Consider the following 24865-nt stretch of genomic DNA (forward strand, 5'->3'; position numbering starts at 1 on the left):
ACTTGAGAACTATCTACTGTTTACCTCGAGGACACGTGTGTAATGAGTTGAACATCTGCTCGTCTGTATTAAAGGATGAGGTTTCTCTGTCTTTGCATCTCTTAGTGAACTGCATGTGATGCATGTCACATTCTGGCTTAATGCCTATTCAATAATAAAACTGTTTTCTTTCCCGTCTACTTTGGGGAGAGGTTTTCTAGGGTGGCAGCAGATTTTGTTAGCAGTTATATGTTTCCAACAGTTTTCAAATGTCATAGAGCTGGGGCTGATTTTTTTTTTTTTTTTTTTTTTTTTTTTTTTTCTGTAAAGAGTCAGAGAGTGGCTTTTTGGATCACGGGGTCTCTGTTGGAACAACTCAGCTCTGTCCTTGCTGTACCATAGCAGCCATAGGTACTGTGGCTATGATCCCAAACTTCATTTACAAAACAGGTGCGAGCCTGGATCTGGCTCAGCGGCCACAATTTACGCACTCCTGGAGAGACACGGGAGCGTTCAGTATAAAAAGGAAATACTGATGATCACAATTATCATGATTGAAATGGACCGTCCATTCCAACTACAATGATGGTGTATAAAACAGTGCTATATAGAATGCAGCCTTTTTTTTTTCACTTTAGTATACTGTGTTTTTAGTAGGATGCTTTAGCTAAACATAGTTTCATCCTTCATAACTGGGGTTTCTGTGTAGTGAACAAACTATGAAATGACACTGTTTATTGTCCAAAAGCATGAGTTCTAATGGCAAAAGCCTTCTGATTTCAATATTCACCATTTTACTCAGCTAGTCTTCCAAATGCACACAGAGCTATGCTTTATATTATAGTTTGTTGAGACTATTCCTCTAAAATAGACAAAGGATTATCTTTGGTAGATTTTGAACAGCTCTTATTTCTGAAGAGTTCACCCTTTGTGCCAAAACGTGGAGACTCATTTACCATTTGGCTGCATTTATGAAAACACCGCTACAGAAGAGTTGCTTTTATTTCAAATAGTTACTTCAAAGAAGCATTAAGGATCATCACTACTGAAAAATATTTAAAAGATAAGAATATAGTTAACTCAAAATCACAAGTCAATAGGTGGATTATGGATTCAGGATTTTTCCACTGACAAAAAGTTCTGCCACTGTTCATTATTTGCTCAAGTTGGGGCCTTGCAGTAAATAACACCATCTGATGGATTGCAGTTTCGTTTTAAATAGGGTATTATACATTTGTCCTAAATATATCCATAATTAATAGCCTCCAGCACTCTAGAAAGATGTGCTTAGCCTCTGCAGTGTATTCTAAGGAAAGACTCCATTTTCTTACAGTTGAGTGAAGGAGGTTCTCCTCTAGAATGAAGCCAAGGACAAATACATAACTCAAACTAGTAGGAAAAGATAGATTCAGTGTCTTAAACTAAGGAGTGATTTTTTTTTTTTCTTACTATGGCCAGAAGCACAGCACTTGTACCTGATAATGAGGTGGACCCACTCTGGACTATTTTTAGAGTCTATCCATAGAGTTCCTATGATAATAGAAATAAAGGGCATGCTTTACTCCTGAAGGCCCAGAATATGATTATAAAGGGAAAGGAAGAGAGAGGGTCCCCTTGAACCTCAGTAAATATTCATTTTCAATATTGCACTGTTCTCGTGGAATTTTTAACAAGGGTCAAGTAGAAAACTTTTAAATTAAATTTCCACAGGATTTTAAAAAAACATGCTTATTCTCCCTTTCTTAACTCTTAACTCACTTTTTCTGTGATTTACAAAAAAATAGTATTAACCATGTGTCAGTGAGTATAGCGTAAACAGCAGGGCCAGGCATTTTTAAAACAGTAACTAAACCAATAAGGCCACTTGCTACAGTTACCATGCTTAGCAGAAAGAGGAAAAAAGAGCAGGATACATTTCTTTTAGTGAGAACTCATTTTTACAACTCTTGGCTTTGAATCAAAATTCACATCTGTATACATAATTCAGATTACACACAACAGAGTAAATACAAATGATTTTACTAGTTAGTACTCCCAAAGTTTAGTTTGCAATGTGTCCTTTTAGATTAGCTTTTTTTCCTATAGTCTGTAGACAGGAAAGGAAATGATGGGTGAGGCATAGAGTCATTATGTATTAATACCTTAAAGTTAAACATCAACCTGCTCTGTTTTTTTCACATGTGAAATATCATGGATCCCATAGATTGTTATGATAAAGGAGGTCACCTGTTTTCTCTCAAATTAGAACGACATAATCCAGAATGACTTTAAAACTTTTCCCGTTACGTGCTTGGAATAGCGAGCCATTACTTTTTTCACATATGATGAAACCTTCGTTAACCGACTTCGTTTTAAGTTCTGAAATAACACCAGCTTTACCTGTTGTGCAGCTTCCCATTTTTCCTTGTTCTCTTCATCTAGAAGGTTGCTAACTATTTGAAAGAAGTTCTGTAAATTAAATTAGATAAAAGGTTTAATGTTACATGAGGGAATATCCTTTCCAACAACATCCGTTCGAACTGATCCTGTGCTGAGGGTTAGAAACACTTTGCAACACTGCTCGATGACCCTAACCTGCTATTCTAGAAGATCTCTGAGGACCCTCTCTCGGCAACACAATGCTGGGATATTTCTAGAGAACGTCACGTGTTCGGAAGACGTCAGAAGAGGCACGTCACTCACTTACTTTCTATCACAGTTATGTGCTCAGCATTCTACTCGGTCATGCCACCGTATAATCATTCCTTACAAAGAAGCTCTCTCTGTAAGCTCCCGTAAGAAAGTACCCTGTGTTCGTCGCATTAAAGTCGTCCAGTTCCCTGTGAGGAATGATTGCTACTCACACTGCCGGGTCAAGGGGCGTCACGGTGAAGGCACGGGCCACGGGGAAAGCGGAGGCCAGTGAAGCCTTCCTCCTCTGTTGGGTCCTGGCTCTACCCTTCCTGGCTCTTTTACTTTAACGTTTACAACTACTTAGCGTAAAGACGACATGAAATGTTTCAAGTCCCTGCATGGTAAGTGCTCAATTAAGTCTTGGCTATTTTCAAATTATCATTCTGAATCCCCCTGCCTTTTGCAGCAAGGCAAAACGGAGGGACGTCCAAATCCTTGTCATCAGCCTGGTCCCTAACTAACTGTTGGAAACCCATTGGCTTTAACGTGTTCCAGCAGCGCCCGTGATGAGTTTCGATTTTTCCCTTTCCAGGCGGACAGGCACCTCTCGGGGTTCGGTTTTTGTTTCCCACGCGTCCGCATCGTCTTGTGTTTCAGTACTCACTTCACACACGAGGGATCTGGAGCAAAGAGAGACCTTCCTATCCTCTCATACTCGCTGTGAGCCAGGAGAGGAAAACCAGGGTGCCAGGGGCATGGGGTCACAGGAGACCTAAGAAGTGTCAAGTGAAGCCTTGGCATCTGTCTGAAGCTACACGGACGGTGGTCCCTTGCTTTCAGCCTCAGAGCCCATCTCTTCTGGCTGCTCTGTATGTCACGAACAGGACCGCACCGCCTTACGCTGATACCTTTGCTTAGGACAGGTCTCCCTTCAGGGGTTGGCGGCCTGGTAGTCACAATTTTTTAGCCTCCTAACCCTTCTTCCCTATCCAGCCGGCTTTTCAAAATAGGCCTTTACTCTAATTCCAAAGAAATTCACCTGCGTGTTTTTAGAAGAAAAACCAAGCAGCTTCATTTCCTCTTGGGGTTTGAATCTGTTAGCATCTATATTTAATTGCCCTATTTGTGCTATTCATTTTAATAGTTCCCGGCAATCATATGGCTGAAATATGTTTCGAGTCACAACCTCTATAAAAGTTACAGAATATTTTAGGCAACTCTTGAAAAAAAAAAAAACAACTGGCAAGTCTGTTTGAGACCCGTTTTCTAATTCGTTTAACCTTTTCTGTACTACCAGCCATTTTTTCCACTTAAAATGTCCTGGCTGGGGTGATAACATTTCAAGAGCTTTGTCCACTGAGCTGAAACTCTACGTATGGGCAGAAAGAATTAACCTTCAGACTTCTGCGATTGCCTGTGGCTGGTGAACTCAGTAGGGAACGTGGTGCTAGTGAGACAAAAGCTGCAGATTTCACCCCCTTTCACGCCGTCAGCCGTGCTGAGGTCCAAGACCACGCCTGCGTCCTAGCCCCTGCCTGCTCTCATACAAAATGCATGCTGCACCTAACAAGGGTACCTCAAGAATGGGAAGCAACTTGTGCCAACGCATCTCTGTTTATGGGAAAACATTGCACAAAGCGTGTTTTACTGACAGGGGGTCAGCAGCTCTTCTGCGCTGTACGTCAAGGCCAGTGAGCACACGAGATTCCTTGATCAAAACGATAAATTCAGAGTTCAGTGTTTCAAAATCACCAGAGGGCATACATAAAAAAAACCACAGATTATTAAAATATACGTTCTAGTAAGCAGAGAGTCTAAGAAAGGCGGCTGTACTATTTTCCAAGGCCAATAAATCATACTTGACTAAACGAGCATGGGAACGCCGTACAGAATAAAGCTCTCCTTCTAACTCCCTGTGGATTGAATTTGGAACTGGTCAGTTGTGGGTTCGTGTAGGGGGACAGGGGCTAAGCCTCAACATCCCAGATGGGGGAGGGGGAGGGGCATTTACGGGGATACTGAGCTTTGCTTGTTCCTCAGTGTATCCTCATCGCGTGCAATGCCTTGCCCACAGCAGGGGGTTATAATAAAGTCCTAACTTAAAGGAGACAATGAAATCACAAAGTCAGTACGCCTCGGTTTCTCCAACAAGACTCAAGCATCATTCCTCGGAGTTGACCCTGCTCTAATCTGTCTCACACACATTGAAAAAAGTGTACTTCGATATATCAATTCACTTACACATTTGCTCAAATATCAGACTGACAGATGGAACAAAGCAGAACCAAACAGCACAGCATTTTGAAGAGGGGACTCATAACCTTTCAGGCCACTTGACTGAATTTTTGAGAAAAGTATAAAGCCACTTCCACGGCAGCAGATACACAACTTCCAGAGTTTTTCAAGAGCTCTGCTCCCTATGGTCAGACCTCTCTTTGGATGATATGTGGATCAAGTCCCTTAGCCCCTGAACTGCATCTGACAGCTTTCTGTTTTGATTCGATCAAGTCCTGATCTCTACGGCCTAGACTGATTTGAAAACTTCAGTGTCCTTGGCAGAGTCTGAGTTTGGAGCTTGAACAAGGCAGACCTGCTTTAAAAATTCCCCCAATATTTATTACCTGTGTGGTACTGGGGCTAACGCTGCCCACCTCCGCCTACGTTCTCTAGCCTGTAAGGCAGAGATGCAAACAGCTGCAGGGCAGAGCAGCTGGGAAGCTCAGAGCTAATTCTCAGCACAGTATCCGACACACGCTAAGTGCTCAGGTTATGGCAGCTTTATGATTTTATTCCCTTTGTGTTATCTTTTTACGACTGACGGCATGATTTGTATTTATAGCCAGATTATGGCCCATGATTTGTTCAGCAGAAAGCTCTCCTTCCTAAGAATGTTCTCTGCTGGGAGGGGTTTCAGTGCTGTGATGAGACACTCAGCACGCGGGAGACCCTGAGCAAACGGCTGTGGGACACCGTGGGCAGGAAGCAGGACTCTGGTTTTCCTCGGCAGGAAGTATTATTAAAATCAGCACAGCGAACGCATGTCGTAAAGAGAAGTATCGATGTCTCTGCCCCATTCAAAGTGCAAGTCCTAGATTTGGCCAGGTGAGACTAAAAGGACACTCGATTTTCTTACTGGAGTATAATTGCTTTACGATGTAGTGTTAGTTCCTGCTGTACAACTAAGTGAGTCAGCTATATGTATACATATATCCTCTCCCTCTTGGACCTCCCTCCCTCCCTATCCCACCCCTCTAGGTCGTCACAGAGCACCAAGCTGATCCCCCTGTGCTATACAGCAGGTCCCCACTAGCTATATCTATTTTACACCTGGTAGCGTGTATATGTTTATACAAGTCCATTCTCTACGTCTGTGTCTCTATTCCTGCCCTGGAAATAGGTTCACCTGTACCATTTTTCTATATTCCACATACATGTGTTAATATACGATATTTGTTTTTCTCTTTCTGACTTACTTCACTCTGTATGACAGATCTTCTAGAGTCATGAAAATAAAAACAAAAATAAACAAATGGGACCTAATTAAACTTAAAAGCTTTTGCAGGGCTTCCCTGGTGGCGCAGTGGTTGAGAATCCGCCTGCCGATGCAGGGGTCACGGGTTCGTGCCCTGGTCCGGGAAGATCCCACATGCCGCGGAGCAATTAAGCCCGTGACCCATGGCCGCTAGGCCTGCGCGTCCGGAGCCTGTGCTCCGCAACGGGAGAGGCCACAGCAGTGAGAGGCCCGCATACCACAAAAAAAAAAAAAAAAAAAAAAAAAAAAAAAAAAAAAAGCTTTTGCACAGCAAAGGAAACTATAAACAAGACAAAAGACAACCCTCGGAATGGGAGAAAATATTTGCAAATGAAGCAACTGACAAAGGATTAATATCCAAAATATACAAACAACTCATGGAGCTCAATATCAAAAAAAAAAAAAAAAAAAAACCCCAAACAACCCAATCAAAAAATGGGCAGAAGACCGAAACAGACATTTCTCCAAAGAAGACATACAGATGGCCAAGAGGCCCATGAAATAATGTTCAACATCATTAATTATTCGAGAAATGCAAATCAAAACTACAATGAGGTATCACCTCACACCGGTCAGGACACTCAATTTTATGAAAAGCAGTAAGTATGTAATTCTTTGCTCTATATCTGGTTGGCTTCCACTTGACAAATTTCTCAAGGACTATGTACAATTTCCTATAAATATATTGAAGCACATCTTAGCACGTACTTTTGCTGAATTCCTTATTGAAAGAGAGCTGTAGATTAGGCTCATGATCGGAGATATCTAGGCCACAAGAAACGTCTTCTCCTCCTCCTAACCCAGCAGCAAATGCCTGGGCCCCGAGAGGCAGAGACAGGCCCCAAGGAACAGAGTTAAGAAGGAGAACTGAAAGCTGTCAAGAATGGTGGTGGTCCTGACTTGAAATAGAGAGGGATCATAAGAGAGGCTTAAAGGCTAAGCGAGGAAGCAGGGACACACCATTAGGATGAAAATGGTACAGCCCAGGACAGTCATGCATCCCCAATCCAGAGAGCAGCTGACGGCTGCAGGTCAAGCGTGATCCATCCCTTTCCTGTCTCTCCACTCTCTCTTGAGCGATCCTGTCCCCCACTCTCTCTAGTTCAGGCTCAGCCGACTTCACCATGTATCCCAAACCTGTTTCTGTCCAGTCTCCAGAACTATATAATGCAGCTTCTTTTCTTCAGCTGCTTTAATTCCTGTTCTTTACTTGAATAACCCTTTTCTTGTCCTCCACATCTAGATTTACATGCCATTTCCCCAGAAAGGCTTTCTCACATCACCACCCTGTACGTATACAGAGTCTGCACAGTCTCTTTATGCTTCTGATTTTGAGTAGTGAAAGTTTTTATTTTTTCATTTACCAATACTGCCATCATTCATGCTTTGCCCAAAATCCATGGAAAAAAGAACAGCCCATGCCTGGAAGTAATCACCTAAAAGAATAAGACGTGAAGGAAGAGGTTCTATGGACCAGAAGGGACCCTTGTTCTCTGTTCTGAGAGTCAGCTTTCCCCAGTACCTGCGGAATTATTAGTATGACGGTCTCTGACTCTCCCGGCCTCTACATCCATGCGTGAGCAAACCCAGAAAAACTACTATGCACTCACCCAAGGATGAAGAAGTGCTCCTTCACCCTAAGGTAATGCAGGCAGCAGCCAGCTGTAAGGGAGCCACTCACAGGGCAGCAAACATGCGGAGCTGCAGTCGCACTGTGTAGATTTCTTTTGAAGTATATCACCATTCATAAGTACAATGTATTTGTATGATGATCAGTTTAGGGCTTTTTCTCTACCAGCTTATAATTTAGTTGGGATTGTTTCCATTTCGTTCACTCCCATGCCCCCAGGGTACAGCACGAGGCATAGGAAAATGTAAATACTCAAATATTTCAAGTCGACTGACTGCAGGCCTACTGTGTAGAAGACCATGGGGTAAGCACTGGGGGAATTAAAAATCATGGATACACGGTCCCCACCTAACGTGTGGCCTCCTTTCAACACCCTCCTCTGCTCTATACCCAGGGTTCTTGTAGGTCCAGGGAAGGAGACAGGGTGCTTATTTTTACAGATCAGAAAGCTGGTTCTCCTGATTAAATACGGGATCGAACTCTTCCTATTTGAATGGCATTTGGAAGTCTCAAGGCCATCCTGGTCACAGACACCCACTTTTGAGAAACTGTAGGTCCTCACAAGTACAGGATGTTCGGCCCTGGTCCTCTCCCAAGGAAAGGGTCTCCTCTTCCACAAACAGCTCGTTCTTTGCCAAACACAGTGGACCCCCCTACGCATCACCACTGCTGCCCCATCCCTGATGGAGCGAGGGCTACCTTGTTCAGCAGCAGAGGGCATCAGGAGAGAGAGAAAAATACACTCCAGGCAGCAAAGCTGGGGGCTTTGGGGAGGAAGAAGGCTTGGGGAAGGGAACATCCCGGGGAGAGTTTGCCAAGAGCCCGAGTGAGAGACAGTGAGGACAGAAGTGGGTGTGAGGGTGGAGGTGAGGAAAGACCCGGTGGATACTTGAGAGGCAGAAAGGCACTCACTCCTTCAGGAATATTTCCTGAACACCTACTGTGTACTTGGCCCCTTTCTGAGCGCAGCGAACGCAACAGTGAGCAAGATACACGAGGGTTCCTGCCCTCACGGAGCTTACACTGTGGTGTGTAAAGAAAGGACATTTAATAATAAGTAATCATTTAAAACATGACTTAAGGTGATGAATCAAAAATAAAATAGTGTATGGGGCCAGGAGGGACTGGGCAGGGGAGGGCTGTGGGTGCGTGTGTACCAGTGTGGACATGTGTATGTGGGTGTGTGTCTGTGTCTAAGTGTGTGTGTATGTGGGTATCTTTGTGTTTGTGTGTCTATATATGTGTATGTGTGTTTGTATGTGTAATCGTGCACGTGTGTATATGTGTCTGTATGTGTATATGTGTGTGTGTGTAACTGTGTGGACGTGTGCATGTGGGTGTGTGTATGTGGGTAACTGTGTGGACGTGTGCATGGGTGTATGTGTTTACGTGTATATATGTGTGTATTGTAATTGTGCACGTGTGTATATGTGTGTATGCGTATGTATGTGTATATGTGTGTGTGTACGTAACTGTGTGGACGTGTGCATGTGGGTGTGTGTACGTGGGTATCTGTGTGGACGTGTGTATGTGTTTACGTGTATATATGTGTGTATTGTAATTGTGCACGTGTGTATATGTGTGTATGCGTATGTATGTGTGTGTGTGGAACTGTGTGGACGTGTGCATGTGGGCGTGTGTTATCTGTGTGGACGTGTATGTGTGTATGTGTTTACGTGTATATATGTGTGTATTGTAATTGTGCACGTGTGTATGTGTATGTGTGTAACTGTGGACGTGTGCATGTGGGTGTGTGTATGTGGGTAACTGTGTGGACATGTGTATGTGTGTTTGTGTGTTTACGTGTATATGTGTGTTTGTATTGTAATTGTGCACGTGTATATATGTGTGTGTGCGTATGTATGTGTATATGTGTGTGTGTGTAACTGTGTGGACGTGTGCATGTGGGCGTGTGTATGTGGGTATCTGTGTGGACGTGTGTATGTGTTTACGTGTATATATGTGTGTATTGTAATTGTGCATGTGTGTATATGTGTGTATGCGTATGTATGTGTGTGTGTGTAACTGTGTGGACGTGTGCATGTGGGCGTGTGTATGTGGGTATCTGTGTGGACATGCGTATGTGTTTACGTGTATATATGTGTATGTGGATGCGTGCACGTGTGTGTGTGTGCGTGTGTGTGTGTGTGTGTGTGCGCGCGCACGTGCACAAGGCTGCTTCAGGTGGAACAGTCAGCAGGAAAGACTTTTCTGAGGAGCTGACATCTGAGCTGAGGACAGTGATGAGGGCGGCAGTCATTGACAGCCCCCAGGAAGAGAGCCCCAGAACAGCAGTGTGACGAAGGAACACAAACAGACAGGAAGCAATGCAGCTGGCATGGCCTTGACCCGGGAGCTAGAGCGGGGGAGGGGGAGAATATTAATACAGGATGAAAAAGAGAGGCAGGGGCTCAGAGAGAGAGGGGCCTGGATCCCACCATAGTTATGTGACACGAGTTTCAGGAAAAATAAAAATCTAACGTTGGCTGCTGAGTGGAAAACAGAGGACAGGAGAATGAGAGCGGAAATGGGGAGGTCACAAAGGAGGCCGTGTTGTCTGCTGGCTGGATTAGGGAACAAGGTGTCGTGGTGACGGAGGGAGAGGGCAGAACCGGCCCTGGCTCCTAGAGGACACACAGCTCTGCTGAACACGCAGAAGACACAGCAGAGCTGCGTGTGCCCGGGGACGCTGGGCTCAGCTCTGTTCTGGCCAAGCGAGAGGGGCCTGGGACAGAGCGGAGAGCACACGCTCAGCTGCCTCTGTCCCTACAAGCCTGAAGCTCAAGAGGTCAAACCTTGTGAATCCTTAATCCTAGCTGAAACCTGGAGCCTTTGGGGGAAAAACTAAAATGACCAGGAATAGAGCTGAATGGGATAAACTCAAAGTTAAAAAACACTGGTGATAAAATAGACAGGAAGAGGACCAGGTGAGGGAGATGAGGGCTTAGGGAAAAGGAAGTAGGAAGGAAGGCAGAGGGGACATTAAGTCCGATGAGATGGACCAAGTCCGCAGCAAGGTAAACACCCGAAGAGAGTTCAACATACAATGCCTTGGTCTCCTGTATTGTTTGAGCCTCCATGCACTTGGGCGATGACACTTGCACGTGAGATGTACAAAACCAGGAACACACACCCAGGTTACAGATTAGGGCCTGGATAACTGATATCCAAGCCCTGTGACTGGGCTATGACTCTACTTCTTAGCCTCCCAGTCAAGAAAGTGTACAGAAATAAAACTGAGTAAGAGGAATATTATTACACAAATAATCTTAGGCTTGTTCTACTGTATTTTTTTAAAGCTAAATAATCCCTAGAGAGTGCTTTGCCTATTTTTTTTTTAATAGGTGGTCTCTCAGCGGATCAGGACAGTCACATCACGCTGGTTTTAATCTTTTATCTAGAATACCTATCCTAGAAGCCGATCGACTGGCCATCGGCAATGAGAAACCCTCAAGGATTCAGGAAGCAGCAGATGATAATTAAGGATGCCCCCTGGAAGTCATCAGGGACCAAGATATATGGAGAATATGATTCAGAGACAAGAAACTGATGCACTGGAAAACCAGAGGATCAATGGGGGGACCAAGGGATTGGGGTATCAAGGTCAGAAGGTCAGCCGTGGGGTCCCCAGCAGGCTGGGTCACCGGTCTGGAAGGCTGTGGTCGGAGGGCTCCTGCCAACGGGGGGGGGGGGAGGGGGGGGGCTGTTCCAGACAGACCAGCTTCATATGCCAGATCCAGAGGGTGGGAGAGCAGATTATTGGAGCAAATATTCCCTAACGTTCACTAGTTTAGGAGAAAATAAACCCAGAGTCCTTAAGGACATCTTCGTTTTTCCTTCTCGTTTGAGTCACAGATATCACAGAAGCTCTGACTCATTTTGGAAACAACACGGAACAGGGGTCCAGGAATCTCGGGCTGCCTTTCCCACTGATCTCACTGCTCTGCTGAGATGAAAGACGGTTCCACCCGTGGAGTTTTGGAGCTGCTTGCACGGGCAACTTTCTACACAATGCTACGAGTCTTTCCAGGGCCAAGTGTAGGATGGAGGGCTCCAGAGAGAGGGGGTCTGCTTTGAGGTGCAGGTGACCACCAGGACGGGGGAGTGGAGAGAAGCAGCATCTATTGTCAGTGCTTGCGGGGGGGGCGAGCTTGGTGCTGCTTTACAAACGAAGGGTAAAAAAGTTAGTGATGCTAATATGATTAAATACGTTCATCAGTTATTCCCAAGAGGGAGCCCTGCAGAGCAGCCAGTCATGAAAACATCATAACAAGTGTGGCAAAATCTTCCTCAAATCCAGACAGGGCGTGAGGTAAGAAGTGATCACCACAGTTGGGAAGGCCTGGCTGATACACCAAAGGGCCACCTGGGCAGGAAACACACACACACATCACAGGTTCACCCCTGGGATGATGTAAGCAGAGCCATAGAGGTCCTGTCCCTGGGAAGATGCCTGGTACATACCTTTCTTGGCTAAGGGGAAATTCTCACGGTTCCTTCAGGATCCCCTATTGTGCGCTGAATTGTGTCTGCCCCCTGATCCATATGCTGAAGCCCTTAACCCTCGGTACCTCAGAAGGTGATTGTATTTGAAGACAGGGCCTTTGAAGAGGTAATTAAGTTAAAATGAGGCTGGGTCCTAATCCAGTCTGACAGGTGTTCCTGTACGAAGAGGCATTTAGGACACACAAAATCATCAGGGGTGACACACACAGAGAAAAGGGCCACGCGTGAGGCCACAGGGAGAAGGCGGCTGCCTGCAAACCTGCCCACGCCTTGATCTTGGACCTGCAGCCTCCAGAACTGGGAGACAATACACTTCTGCTGTTTAAGCCACGCAGCCTGTGGTATTTATTATGGCAGCCCTGCAAACTGATACACTCCCCCATAATTTTTTAAAAGAAAAATTTAATAATAAATGGAATCACAATAGAAGACCACCTGTACACTGTGAGCATGGAAATCTCAACATTTTCTTGACTCTGATGGAAATGATGAGGGATTCTGAAACGACAAAACTACCTATCCGATGCTTTATCACATTTTTCTTAAGCTCCACCAAAGTCATTCATGTACGTCACGTGGCATGTGCATTGTAAGGACCTATGGAGGTCCTCACTTCCTCTCAGCCTGCAGGCATCTTCCAAATTTTATCCATGGTAGGATTTACTCACGTTGATGGATGAAGGAAGATGTGTTTATTAATATCTCACCCATTTAAGGCAGGTATTTGGCATTGGATTTCTTCTTTCCATCTTATAATAAGGGCACATTCTCCACACTACCTAGAAAGAGCTTTTAGCTGTACACGTTCTCTCTACCACGGAGAAAGAATAGGGAACCGTCTCAGGCTGGAAGCATTGAAAAGGCTGCCGTTTGTGACTTGGAGTGATTGTCAGCTGGGAGTTGCCATCCTGGGCTCCGCTTGGTTCCCACAGATCCAGGAATCCTGGCTATTGATTCAAGCCATCCTCTCACCCCCTTGCTGGCTAACTTTGAACTGGCTTTGTGGTACCATCCTTAAGGACTAACACTTCTTTTCTGACTTCCATTCTCCTTGATACATTTCCTGCCCTTCTCCTCTACTAAGAGTGGGGGGAAAAAAAAAGAGTGGGAAAAAAGCAGTGGCCCATTCTTGCATAGGTAATGCCATGAAGAATATCTGACCCTCCTTTGTTCCCAGGAGCGATAGCAAAATACACGTCTGCACTGGCAGCAGACACCTGTGGTCCAGAGATGCTTCAGGTATTTGCTCCATCAGAACCTCACCTTCCTCGATCATAAGGGCCGTCGCCATGTTCCTTGAGCTTTTACTGTGTGCCACGTGCTGTGTAGTTTTACACAGTAACTCAACCCTCACGTCAGCACTGTGCATGGGTACCAGCATCCAATACAGTGGAAGAGAAAGAGCAGCTCAGGGAGGTCCAGTCACCTGCCCAGCATCAGAGAGTTAACAAGTCGCAGAGCCCTGACCAGAAGCTCGGGATTCTGACCACAGCAGCCACTCTGAGTCATCACGCTCCTTTGCCTTCCCTACCTCTCCTACTTACATTCCAGGAAATCATTAATCTTCTGCTGCACAATGTTCTTTAAGCAGAGGATCTCAAGTCATAAGGTGCTGTCTGGTAGGCTAGAGTTATACTACAATTCCAAACCTAAAGGGCCCGTACTAGATCGTATTTAGTCAAGAGAATTAGTTTCAGCATTACATGATGGCTTTGGATTGTCACAGCCATAATTGCTTCCCCATTTACCAGACCACTCTTCTGTACACAAAGAGTGAAAGCATCTCTCCCTGAAAGCATCAGAGAAATAATACTCAAGAATCCTCACCTAGTGCTTGATGGGTAGCGTGAGAAAGATCCAACATACGTGCTTGCCTGTCAAGTGTTTTAGGAAAGAAGATGCTTGGCTTATCCAAAATCACCAACTCTGCTTTCAGTTTAATTTCTTGATCACCTAACTCTGAGAATTTTATTTAGAATGTAGTTTGCCTTTAAGGAAGAAAGTGGAAGCTGAGTTTTGAGCTTCCTATTGGGAAATGAATTTTCAGGCCTAGAGAACATGTTAGACAAACAAGTGATTTTCAGACATTGAGTGGCGACCGGTTTGAGGGTCATGATTGACTTTTCATAACCAAATAGGAGCGCATAGAAAATACAAGAGTGCGTTACCCACAGAAAAGGCAAATATTATTTTGTAAAAGTCTAGTTTTCAATTATATATTGATGTAAACTGTGTGCCTTACTGTGGGTCATAGTCAAAAACATTAGGAAAAAACACTGAGTTAGACCAACAGAATTTTGTCAGGGAACAAAAGCATGCCTGAAAAGAGACAAATCCTTGCATCCAGGAAGTTTGAGGGCAACTTTACACAAGGAGTCTCTGTGGATACTCCATGTGTATTCTTTCCAATTTTTCTTTCTTTACCCCAAAATATAAGCTGTCTCAGGGGCCTGCCTTTCATTCCATTAAGTGGATCATGCCTGCTTTTTCTGATCCACTGTCACTGAAACATGCTTTCTTTTTTCCAACCTCTAGGTCATTGCTGTAACATTTTCAGGGGTTTCTTTCCCGCAGTCTTCCTTTACTCACTAATCACCCTTATCCACCTTGGCCAGACCATCTTTCCAAAAACAGCACTCACGTTTAGTAACTTTGCTTAGAGAGAGTAACATCCAAACTCTCCTCTAGCCTTGATTCTCCTGCCTTCACGATCGACATTTTCCAACGCGAATCCCATTTTTTTACCAACCGTGGTCTTTTGAATGTGTCACACTCGTACCGTTTCTGTGGCTTTGACTGGAGTTTGATTATTGTTTCCGCACCCAGCTTGTTTCTCCAAAGTCTATCTCAAGGCCTAAGGCTCCCACGAATTCTTTTCTTATCGCTGCAGTTCAGATTCTATGTTTTGAGAGTTCCTGGAAGTGAGACACTGTACTCATATCTCTCCTCCTCATTACTGGTCTAGCCTCATTCATGAGTTATCTTTTCCTTCAATGACGTCGCAAGCAGCTTGAGAGCAAGGCCCATCTTTTACTTTTATGTTAAGAGTTACAATGCCAGAACTAAGGGCATTACAGAGCACCTACTCTCTGCTGGACGACTCACAAACCCCATCATGTATGGGTTGTTATGTATTCAACCTGAGTTCCTTCTAAGCCTCACAACAACACTGGAAAACAGTTACCAGCGAACTTCGTTACTCATGGACTCCGCATTTGCAAATTCAACTCCTCGCTATAATTTATCTGTAACCCCCAAATCAAAGCTCATAGCGTCAAGGGCGTGCACAGTGGTGAATCTGAGTCACCCACGCACAAGCACCCAGCTCAGGTCACATGGCCATGCTCTGAGTTTGGGTTTCAGCTCATATACTGTAAACATGCCCTTTTCGTGGTCTATTTAATGCCCAGGTTTCTTTCCATATTTTTTGTTGGTAATTTCACCGCTGAGAATGGCCATCAGCATAGTTCTAGAGGTCCACCTAGTATTCCTAAACCCAAGAAGGCTGTGTTATGCCTTATAGAGAAAATATGTGTGTTAGATAAGGTTTGTTCAGGCATGAGTTATATTGTTATATGTATAACAATAACAGAAATATATATGTTATTTATGTGTGTTTGATGTCTTCAGATATATATATTGTTATATGTACAACAATAACAGAAACACACATAAAACAGGTCATGTATTAATTGGCCGATGAAAATTATATGACAGATTCTTGAAGGAGCCCATCCTGTAGTTCCCCTATGAGTAAATGATTCAGTATTCTTTCATTTTACAGAATATAACTACCGTGACTAAAGAGAATAGACTGTACTACTATTTCTTCTTTAGATATGAAGAAATAAGGTAGAGTAAGATTAAGTAATGTGTCTGAAGACATCAAGATATTTACTGGACAAACTGGAATTTCAACTTGCATGTCTGATTCAACTTTGTCAAGTTCCTGGTGTGGGTGTTGTGAGTTCATCCTCTGCTGATAGAATGAGACTCAGTATGAATTTTCCCAGGGGTGGAAAAAAAAAGACAAGTTTTCCTCTCCTTTTCTTCCTTTCTCTTAACTGGATGTTCAGAGTACTTTTCTTAGTTTTTTGTGAAGTAAATTCCTCAAATATTACTACATTACTCATATTCACTAATTACTTGAACACATATTTGCATGTCTACTATGCTCCAAGTGCCAAGCTAAGCCCCAGAGACCTAACTGTCTCTCCACAAGCTTAACATTTGCTGCTGAAGGGAGGCCTGAAAACAAATGACTACAATGTTATGTGAGAGACCTGCTCTAGTAGGGATATTTACAAGGTTTCAAAAAGACCAGACAATTAGGAAAACACTGAATTCTGCCCCAGATCTAAAGAGAAGGCTTTGGAGTAGGAATTATTTTTGAGCTGGATCTTGAAGGACTTTTGCATCAAACTGGAAATGGGAAGAATAAATTACACAGAGGACCAATACAAGCAGAGGTTTGGACATATGACCAAGCCCCAAGGCTCGGAAAGAATATGCCTGAAGGGAAGGGACTTTTGGAGTAATTTTCTACCAGTTTCCCAAAATAAAACTATTACTACGTCTTATCCTTCCAAGACATAAAAGTACACTTTATGTTTTCCCCCAATTTTAACAGGTTGTAGCTATACTATCTCACTTTCATCAATGTATCAAGTCAATTGTTTACTGAATCCAGCATCACCAGGCATTTTACATAAAATGCCTTGCATATAACTACGTTTAAAAGAATGTATTTTCTTTAAATAGTTTTCCTTAATCTCTTTTTGGTCTTTGCTCTTTTCCCAGTTTTAAAAAAAAAAAAGGATAAAAAAAGCTCAGTGGTATCTACCTAGTTATTAATTTTGTTGTTAATGAATTCGACAAACATTTGTTGAGCAGCTTCTATAGTCAAGATTCCTGTCTGGGGGGAGGAGGACCTGGAGCTCGGCTAGTATCCAAAGATGGATCAGGGTTATTTCTTCTTTTTCAAAGATTTGCAGATGAGTACTAATAACTCAAGACATAAAGAGATGCAGGAGGAAAAGTGCTGCTGGAATTCAGAGGCCCAGAGTCTGTACCAAGAGACTGATTTAGGAGACGGAGACAGACAGCCAGTCTGAAGGCATAGAGGAAGCAAAGGCCCAGAGCCAAGAACACACAGTGCATCCAGGAAGCAGGAAGTAGTTCACTTGGTTCCAACTCTGTGAAGTGAACGAGTAGTCCATGCACACGGCTGGAAAGGCAGGTGACCTACGTACGGCGGGCATACTAGAAACCAAGACAGGCTTCGGGTAGTCTTTGAGGAGGCCTTGGAGCCCCGCTGAAGATTTCTGACGGAGGAGTGACAGAATCAGGGCTGTCCTAGGACAGCCAATAGGACCATGGTATACAAGATGAGTAGGGACGTTGGTAAGGATCTGAGGGAGGACGAAAGGAAGGAGGCCACGGAAATAACGGAGGCTGGGGTAACTGGAGGCCAAGAGAGGGAAACAGAAGTGGGAAGAGAGAGGAAAGACGGATGGAAGAGGCACCGTGTAGGCTGACCCAACAGGAAAGGAAGAGAAGGGAGAAGTCAAGATGACATTACAGTTCCAGCCTACGGACCACTAATTCTACAAGGCAAAGCAGAAAATACAAGGAAACGTGGCACTCAAGATGAGTGTAGCTTACTCCATAGGAAGCCCGGGGTGCTAGCCGATCAGAAGTGCCCAGAGCCCTTGAAAGTGGAGGACTGAAGTCACAGTAAGGTTGTAATCAAGCAAAGGCAACAAATACGTCCAAAAGATTTGTATAAAATTGTTTGTGGAAAGTAGAATAAAAGTGGTACAAAGTCCTCTAGAATTTCAGAGACGAGAAAGGTCATTTTCAGATGGAGTTTGGGGCTTGCAGGTCTGGCAGTCAGAAAGACTTGCTGGAGCTGTGCCAGGAGTCTGACGGGCAGAGATGGAAGAAGAAGGGCTCCCAGAAGAGGAAGGTTTCCAGGTGCCCGAAAAGACACTAAGAGAGACAGTGAAAGAGCTCCCGTTTGTGAATGACTGGGACACCAGCCTGTTGAGAATTCTGTGCGTATGTGGAGGACTAAGGAGAGAGTAGGACAGGAATGGAGGAAGGTATTTCTGAGCATGCCACAAGGACAGCACCACCATCAGCCACAGTGCTCTACTGAAGTCAAGCCGGCTGATATCCACGCCGAAGCCTATGGTTACACTAACTGTTCGTGGAGTCCGCGTACTCCAGTGAGAAGCTCAAGCATAATATGTCCCCAGTACAACCTGGGAATCCTAGTTTCCTGAATTTCAGCACCTAAGCGTTCAAAGAGGCCCGAGAGCTCACTGTGTGCAGCCTTCTGCCTGATGTTTCAACTGCGAACACAGGATCTGAGGTTTTTCAAAATTACAGCTTGTATTTTATGTCAAGGGCTTCAGATGTTATTTTTCAATGTAAATGCCAATGGATAGAAGTATCTCAGAACTACAGGGAAAGGTTGTACTTGGCTTACTGAGTACATTTTTGAAACTGGAAAAACTCTTTCATTCTTTGTAAAGAAACAAAAGCGTCTTGGGGATTCCCCGGCGGTCCAGTGGTTACGACTCGGCGCTTTCACCGCCAGGGGCCTGGTTCCATCCCTGGTCGGGGAACTAAGATCCGGCAAGCCATGCGGTATGGCCAAAAATAAATAAATAAAAACAAGAAAACCTCACAAATGCATCTCTGAAATGCTCAAATGACAGTAACTTCCACCTCCCCTCCCTACTATGTATTTTTACAATTAAAAATGTATTCCTGGACACTGGTGATATAATATAGAATGCAGTCCCACTAACTCTCATTGCAGCTACTTTCAGCAGTATATGCATATAATTTAAATACTATATGTACCTCTATACAAATTAGGGCATTTAATATTATTTATGAATAATTCCATGATTCCAAAAAGCCTTCTACTCCTCTTTCCCTCAATCGCTGATCAAAACAAAGCAAAACAAAAGAAAAACAAAGAACAAAACAAAAAACCCACCCTCTGAATTCTCCAAGTGAAATGCAAATAAAACTCCCAAAGGAAGAGTGGGCTGCCTGATATGGGAGTTTTGCAAAACCTTTATTTAATGAATGTCATGCCAAGATACAGGAAGAACATTATGCTGGAAATGCAAAAACCAACTCAACATTCTTGTTAGGTGCAGGTTTTAGCCTAGGCACAAGAAGAGTTAATCTGAAATGCAAATAGAGATGCATTAAATATGCTTTTTTTGCCATTCAACAAGCTTTGTCTTAACGGCAAAGGCAATTCTAAAACGGGATGAGTACTTAAACTTTACTATGGAAATAAGTGATGCTGTTCTAGAAGTCTTCCACCACAAGAAAAATATGCTGTGAGGAGTTACTGAATTCCTTATTTTCCTACCCAGAACAATTCTCTACTCGCCTGGTATTTTCAGGCAATGGTTCCACGGAATTAAACATGGCCTTCCCCCTTCTAATAGCAAAACCCCAAACAAAACTTAAACTGTGTCTTCTCTGCATGCTATAGTTAATGTGCCTTCATTATGCTTAATGTACTTTTAATAGTTTCCTACGGCAAGATGGTGATATTAAATGTGGGAATAAAATATTCACGCTACAACCTGGAATTTGCTATAGTGCCTTTCTGCTGAGGACTCAAATCACTTCACACACATTCTTACTCACTGTCTCCTGGAGGTGCATTACGTGTGTTTTACGGTTGAGGACACCGAGGTACATAGAATGACTAAGGTACTGAGGACGTTTCAAGAGCTCAGCTGAGCACGGCCTGGATGCCTTCCCCAGCAGGAGTGAGCACCCTCCCCTCCAGGCCAGGAAGCCCCTATGGTGGCTGCACTGGTTTCTCAGGACCACAACTGATCCCAAGCTCACTTGCTCTTCCTTCATGGAATCACCTCCCTTACCTGGACGCCATCAGATGCAGGGATGTAACTTGCCCTTTTAAACGTGTCTGTCACATTCCGGAGGATTTCCACGGACATCAGAAGATCACCTGCATAGAAGTTTTTCCTCTGAGTTAAATCCAGCAGTGTCTTGGTGACCTGGGACATCCCATCACCTGCCAGCATTCTCTGCCCTTTCGCAAGGTGTTCTTTGATCTGTGATGGTCAAAAGAACGGAATAAACATCAGAATCTTCATTACTGTTTCTTCACATACCTTCATCAAATGAATGTATTTAAACTGCACGGACAACATTCCAATAGCACTGAAAGACCTGGGAGGATTTCAAAACTAAGTTGTGTGTACCCCAAACTCACACGGATAGACCTCCGCATCCCTGTCTGCACTTTGGCTGACTTGACGGACTTGCCTTTTCTAGTTTTCAGAAAACATAATTTAACACTTCGCAGAAAGCATGTGTTAATTTACATTTTTAATTGAAATAAAAATAAAAGATAGTTTTGCACGTAGTAAACAGGGGAGAATGTTCAGTGAGGTGTGAGCAGAGATGGGAGATTATTAACACTTCAAAATATCCTTTTATATTAACAAGCCGAGGTTAATAATTTTTGCCTTACCTCTTAAAATAAAGTCATCTTTATACAGCAGCAAAACTAAAAAAGAGTTTTCACGAGGACATTTAGCTTAAGAAAGACATTTAGTTAAACTGTAAAGAACTACTATGACAAAAATGACTGAAAGCTAGATTATTTTGGCTTTATTTAAAAACAACAACAAAAACCTCTCAGCTAGGTCTTCAGCATCAGGATGAACTATTGAGATGCAAGCTTAAATTAGTTTGATGGCCAGGGAAACACTCTGTCAGTTTTCATATTTGCTTATCCTCCAGCCCAAGGGAAGAAAAGCAACTTATCATGTGGAAGAATGTTAAGGAAAGAGAAGGTAAACTGACAGCACGGATCTGTTATACGTTTACTTGTTTACTAGAAGGTTAGTCTTTGTCGTTGCATTGTTAAATTTATGATAACGACGACTTATCAAAGGATCATGAAATAACCAAGAACTAACACACCAGAGAAAGACCGGACTAGAAAGGTTAAAGTGTAATAACTATAATCATCAATTTCCCATTAAGGAAAGTGCCAACAAATCCTTTGAAGTATGGCAGTCAATCTGAGAGAATCCTAAAGTTAGGAATTTTCTTTAAAATGGATTTTAAAAAGTGCTATCTTGACACTTCAGATATTTAACTTTTCTCTAGTCTCTAAAGCTCTGTCTAAAAATATTTTGGGAAAATAAAAATCTTCAGAGACATTCTCTGTTCCCATCGTGTTACGTTAAAAAAAACATAACATTGGGGCTTCCCTGGTGGCGCAGTGGTTGAGAATCCGCCTGCCGATGCAGGGGACACGGGCTCGTGCCCCGGTCCGGGAGGATCCCACGTGCCGCGGAGCGGCTGGGCCCGTGAGCCATGGCCGCTGGGCCTGCGCATCTGGAGCCTGTGCTCCGCAACGGGAGAGGCCACAACAGTGAGAGGCCCGCATACCGCACAAAAAAAAAATAAATAAATAAATAACATATATAGGGAGTTTGTTTCTTGCCATTTTATAATTTCATTTCTCTCCTGTCTCGCCTCAGTAGCAGCCATCAACCCCTGACTAAAGCCAGAGGATGGGTGAGAGAGACATCAGTGATCTAGTCCTTGCTTATCTCTGTGGTCTCAATGCCCATCTTAATCAAGATGCAGACACTGTGTTGGCCAATCAGAAAGGATGCTGACCTCCAGTAGACGCCAGCTAGTGCACCACGACGATGTGTGCTACCAGGTTGACCTTCAGTCCTGCCTCTAATTTAGTGATAACTGTTTGCAATTTCCTGTTCAGGTCATGTGTGCCATAACATCCCAGTTTTGCGCTGGATATGCTAACCTCCTCCCTTACGTGGTCTCATGTTTCTACACCACTCGAATAGTCCTGGTTTTTCTAAATATCTAAACAGAGTTAATCAACTCCTTGTCTGTGCTGTCTCTTAATTCTTACATACATCAACCACTCTATCACACTGAATTAAATATAATCATTTGCTTATATGTCTTCTGTGGGTGGTCTTTCTGAACCTTGAGGGTAGGTTCCCTGCCTTCCTCACAGCCTTAGAACACAGCACTGTAAAAGTTTGGTAGAGTGAATTCAGTTACGATATTCTAACTAGAGCTTTATGTCAAAATACGATGGAATGGGCTTTGGAGCCAGGGCTGCCTAGGTTTTTATTTAAATTTTTCAACTTATTATTTATGTAATTGAAGACATCAGAGAGTATTTTTCGTGTATCTTCTAAGCCTTGAAAAATATGCCTATATGGTTAAAAGTTTTAAAAATCGTTTAAAAAAATTCAAATGAGCTCACAAGCCTACCATAGTCAGCACAGCTACTGCACACGGGAAAGCTCCCTACTTCATCATGGTCTGTGTGCCCTAGATGATCTGGTTCCTGGAGACTGCTAACACTTTCCCTCTGGTTCACTGTGCTCTGGTCACTCTGGTCTTTTTGATCTCCCTCAACAACATTTCCTACAGGCCTGTCTCAGGGCCTTTGCATGTGCTTTTCCTTTTGCCTGGAACAGTCTTCCCACAGAGATCCACATGCTTTTTGTCATTTCCTCAGAGAGGTCTTATCTGACTTCCTATCTAAAATGGTATCGTTGTCATTATCAATGATCTTATCCTTCTATTTATTTAGGTATTAATTTATGTATCTCACCTTTCAAAAAAAATCTCACCTTTCTTCTTAGTGCTCAACCTTACCTACCACTGTGCATCTATCTTTTGGCTTATTTGTTTTTCTGCTTCCCCCATTAGAACTTGTGAAAGAAGAGATTTTGTATATTTTATTCACTGTTACATTCCAGTACCTAGAAGACTTACTCAATATTTTGGACCAAAGAATGAATGAACAAATGATTGAACGAGTCCCTCTCAGCTCATGTGAGGTCACGGGATTAAGTTAGGCGCACTTGGAAGTCGTCCTAAACCGTTCATCAACACAGTCCATAGAAAACACTGGTATCAAACAGCATGAGATAAATCAACTACCTGACCTACAGAGACAGTGCAGCTTCTGGGCTCAAAAGTGTCTGCTTCAGCAGGTGGAGTGTGAAATGTTGAAGAGAAATGAAATTAATAAAGTCTACCTTAAAAAATGTCACAGAATTCAGTGTTCAGTTTGGTGCTGGCAATGCAAACCACAGCTGAGATGCTCAAAACCAAGGAGCACTCAGACGGTTCTCCGCTAGGGATGTGTGTTGTGCAGCAACGGTCGCCGAGGTAAACTTAGTCTGACTACTCAACTCAGCTCCCTATCTGTTATTTTGGCAACACCTACCCATGTATGTGAGGGTCTAACTCATGTAGAGAAAATTCATCCTTCCTTGCAAACAAAAGCATCACAGCATGGACTTGAACCTTGAGGAATACAACAGTCAGACATGTTTTCTGCCTGCAGTAACAATAACACAGAAGGCTTTGGATGGCTCAGTTAATCAGAGCTAGGAAAGGCAGTCTTTCACGTCTGGGTCAGCACCAAATGTGGCAGTCAGTAGTAAATTAATAACATCACTGCCATCTGACAGCTGGAATGAACTGTTCTCAGTCCTCATCTTTGGAGACAGATGTGCCCAGACCACAACACCAGCTCTCACAATTGGCACTAATTAGCATCCTTCCTGGCATTGTCAGTGGAAGGCACCCAGCCAAGGCATAACAATACTTGTAATGTTTGTACACACTAGCATAGGCTACTGGTAGCATTTATGAAGAATATATAGGGTGTTCAGATAAGACAGATCCAGGACATATATAGGTGGAAAACAATTCCAGTCTCTTGATCTTCCTTCCATATCAGAAGAGTCCTTACCTTGTGACTACCCTTTCACTACCTTTTTCTAGAATAACAAATCCATGTTTATCTGCTGGACTGTTCTGGATCATGAAGAAATAGAGCTCAGATTGGGTTTGCTCACCTCACCTTTCTCTATTTTCACACTGTTCCTTTATTTGCATCCTTAATTTTCATCTCCATGATTTTACCCTACGGTTAACCTCTATGATTTTGAATCCCACCTGTTCTTCAATCTTCATTCTTTTTCAATCTTTCCCTCTCTCAAAAATATGGCCTGGAAAAAAAACTCTAGAGGATGGCTTAAAGATGGCGGAAGAGTAAGACGCGGAGATCTCCTTCCTCCTCACAGAGACATCAGAAATACATCTACACGTGGAACTTCTCCTATAGAACACCCACCGAACGCTGGCAGAAGACCTCAGACCTCCCAAAAGGCAAGAAACTCCCCACGTACCTGGGTAGGGCAAGAGAAAAAAGAAACAACAGAGACAAAAGAATAGGGACGGGACCTGCACCAGTGGGAGGGAGCCGTGAAAGAGGAAAGGTTTCCACACACTAGGAGCCCCTTCGCGGGCGGAGACTGTGGGTGGCTGGGTGGAAGCTTCGGAGCCGCGGAGGAGAGCGCAGCCACAAGGTGCGGAGGGCAAAGCGGAGAGATTCCCGCAGAGGATCGGTGCCGACCAGCACTCACCAGGCCGAGAGGTTTGTCTGCTCCCTCGCCGGGGCGGGCGGGGCTGGGAGCTGAGGCTCAGGCTTCAGTCGGATCCCAGGGAAAGGTCTGGAGTTGGCG

The 24865-nt window shown here is 43.7% G+C and overlaps 1 protein-coding gene across 2 annotated transcripts in view; it reads right to left on the bottom strand.

Moving 5' to 3' along the window:
* ADGRB3 (adhesion G protein-coupled receptor B3) overlaps positions 1–24865 on the bottom strand; it is a 781830-nt gene that overhangs the window by 394030 nt on the left and 362935 nt on the right. For both annotated transcript variants that reach the window (XM_059083264.2, XM_067011391.1), the window contains exons 10-11: positions 20183–20377; positions 2359–2427 (exon numbers count right to left, since the gene is read on the bottom strand). In XM_059083264.2, coding sequence (XP_058939247.1) covers positions 2359–2427; positions 20183–20377 — 264 coding nt within the window. The remainder of the gene's footprint in view (positions 1–2358; positions 2428–20182; positions 20378–24865) is intronic.

Source organism: Kogia breviceps, chromosome 13 (genome assembly GCF_026419965.1).
Source record: "Kogia breviceps isolate mKogBre1 chromosome 13, mKogBre1 haplotype 1, whole genome shotgun sequence".
NCBI classification, from domain to species: Eukaryota; Metazoa; Chordata; class Mammalia; order Artiodactyla; family Physeteridae; genus Kogia; species Kogia breviceps.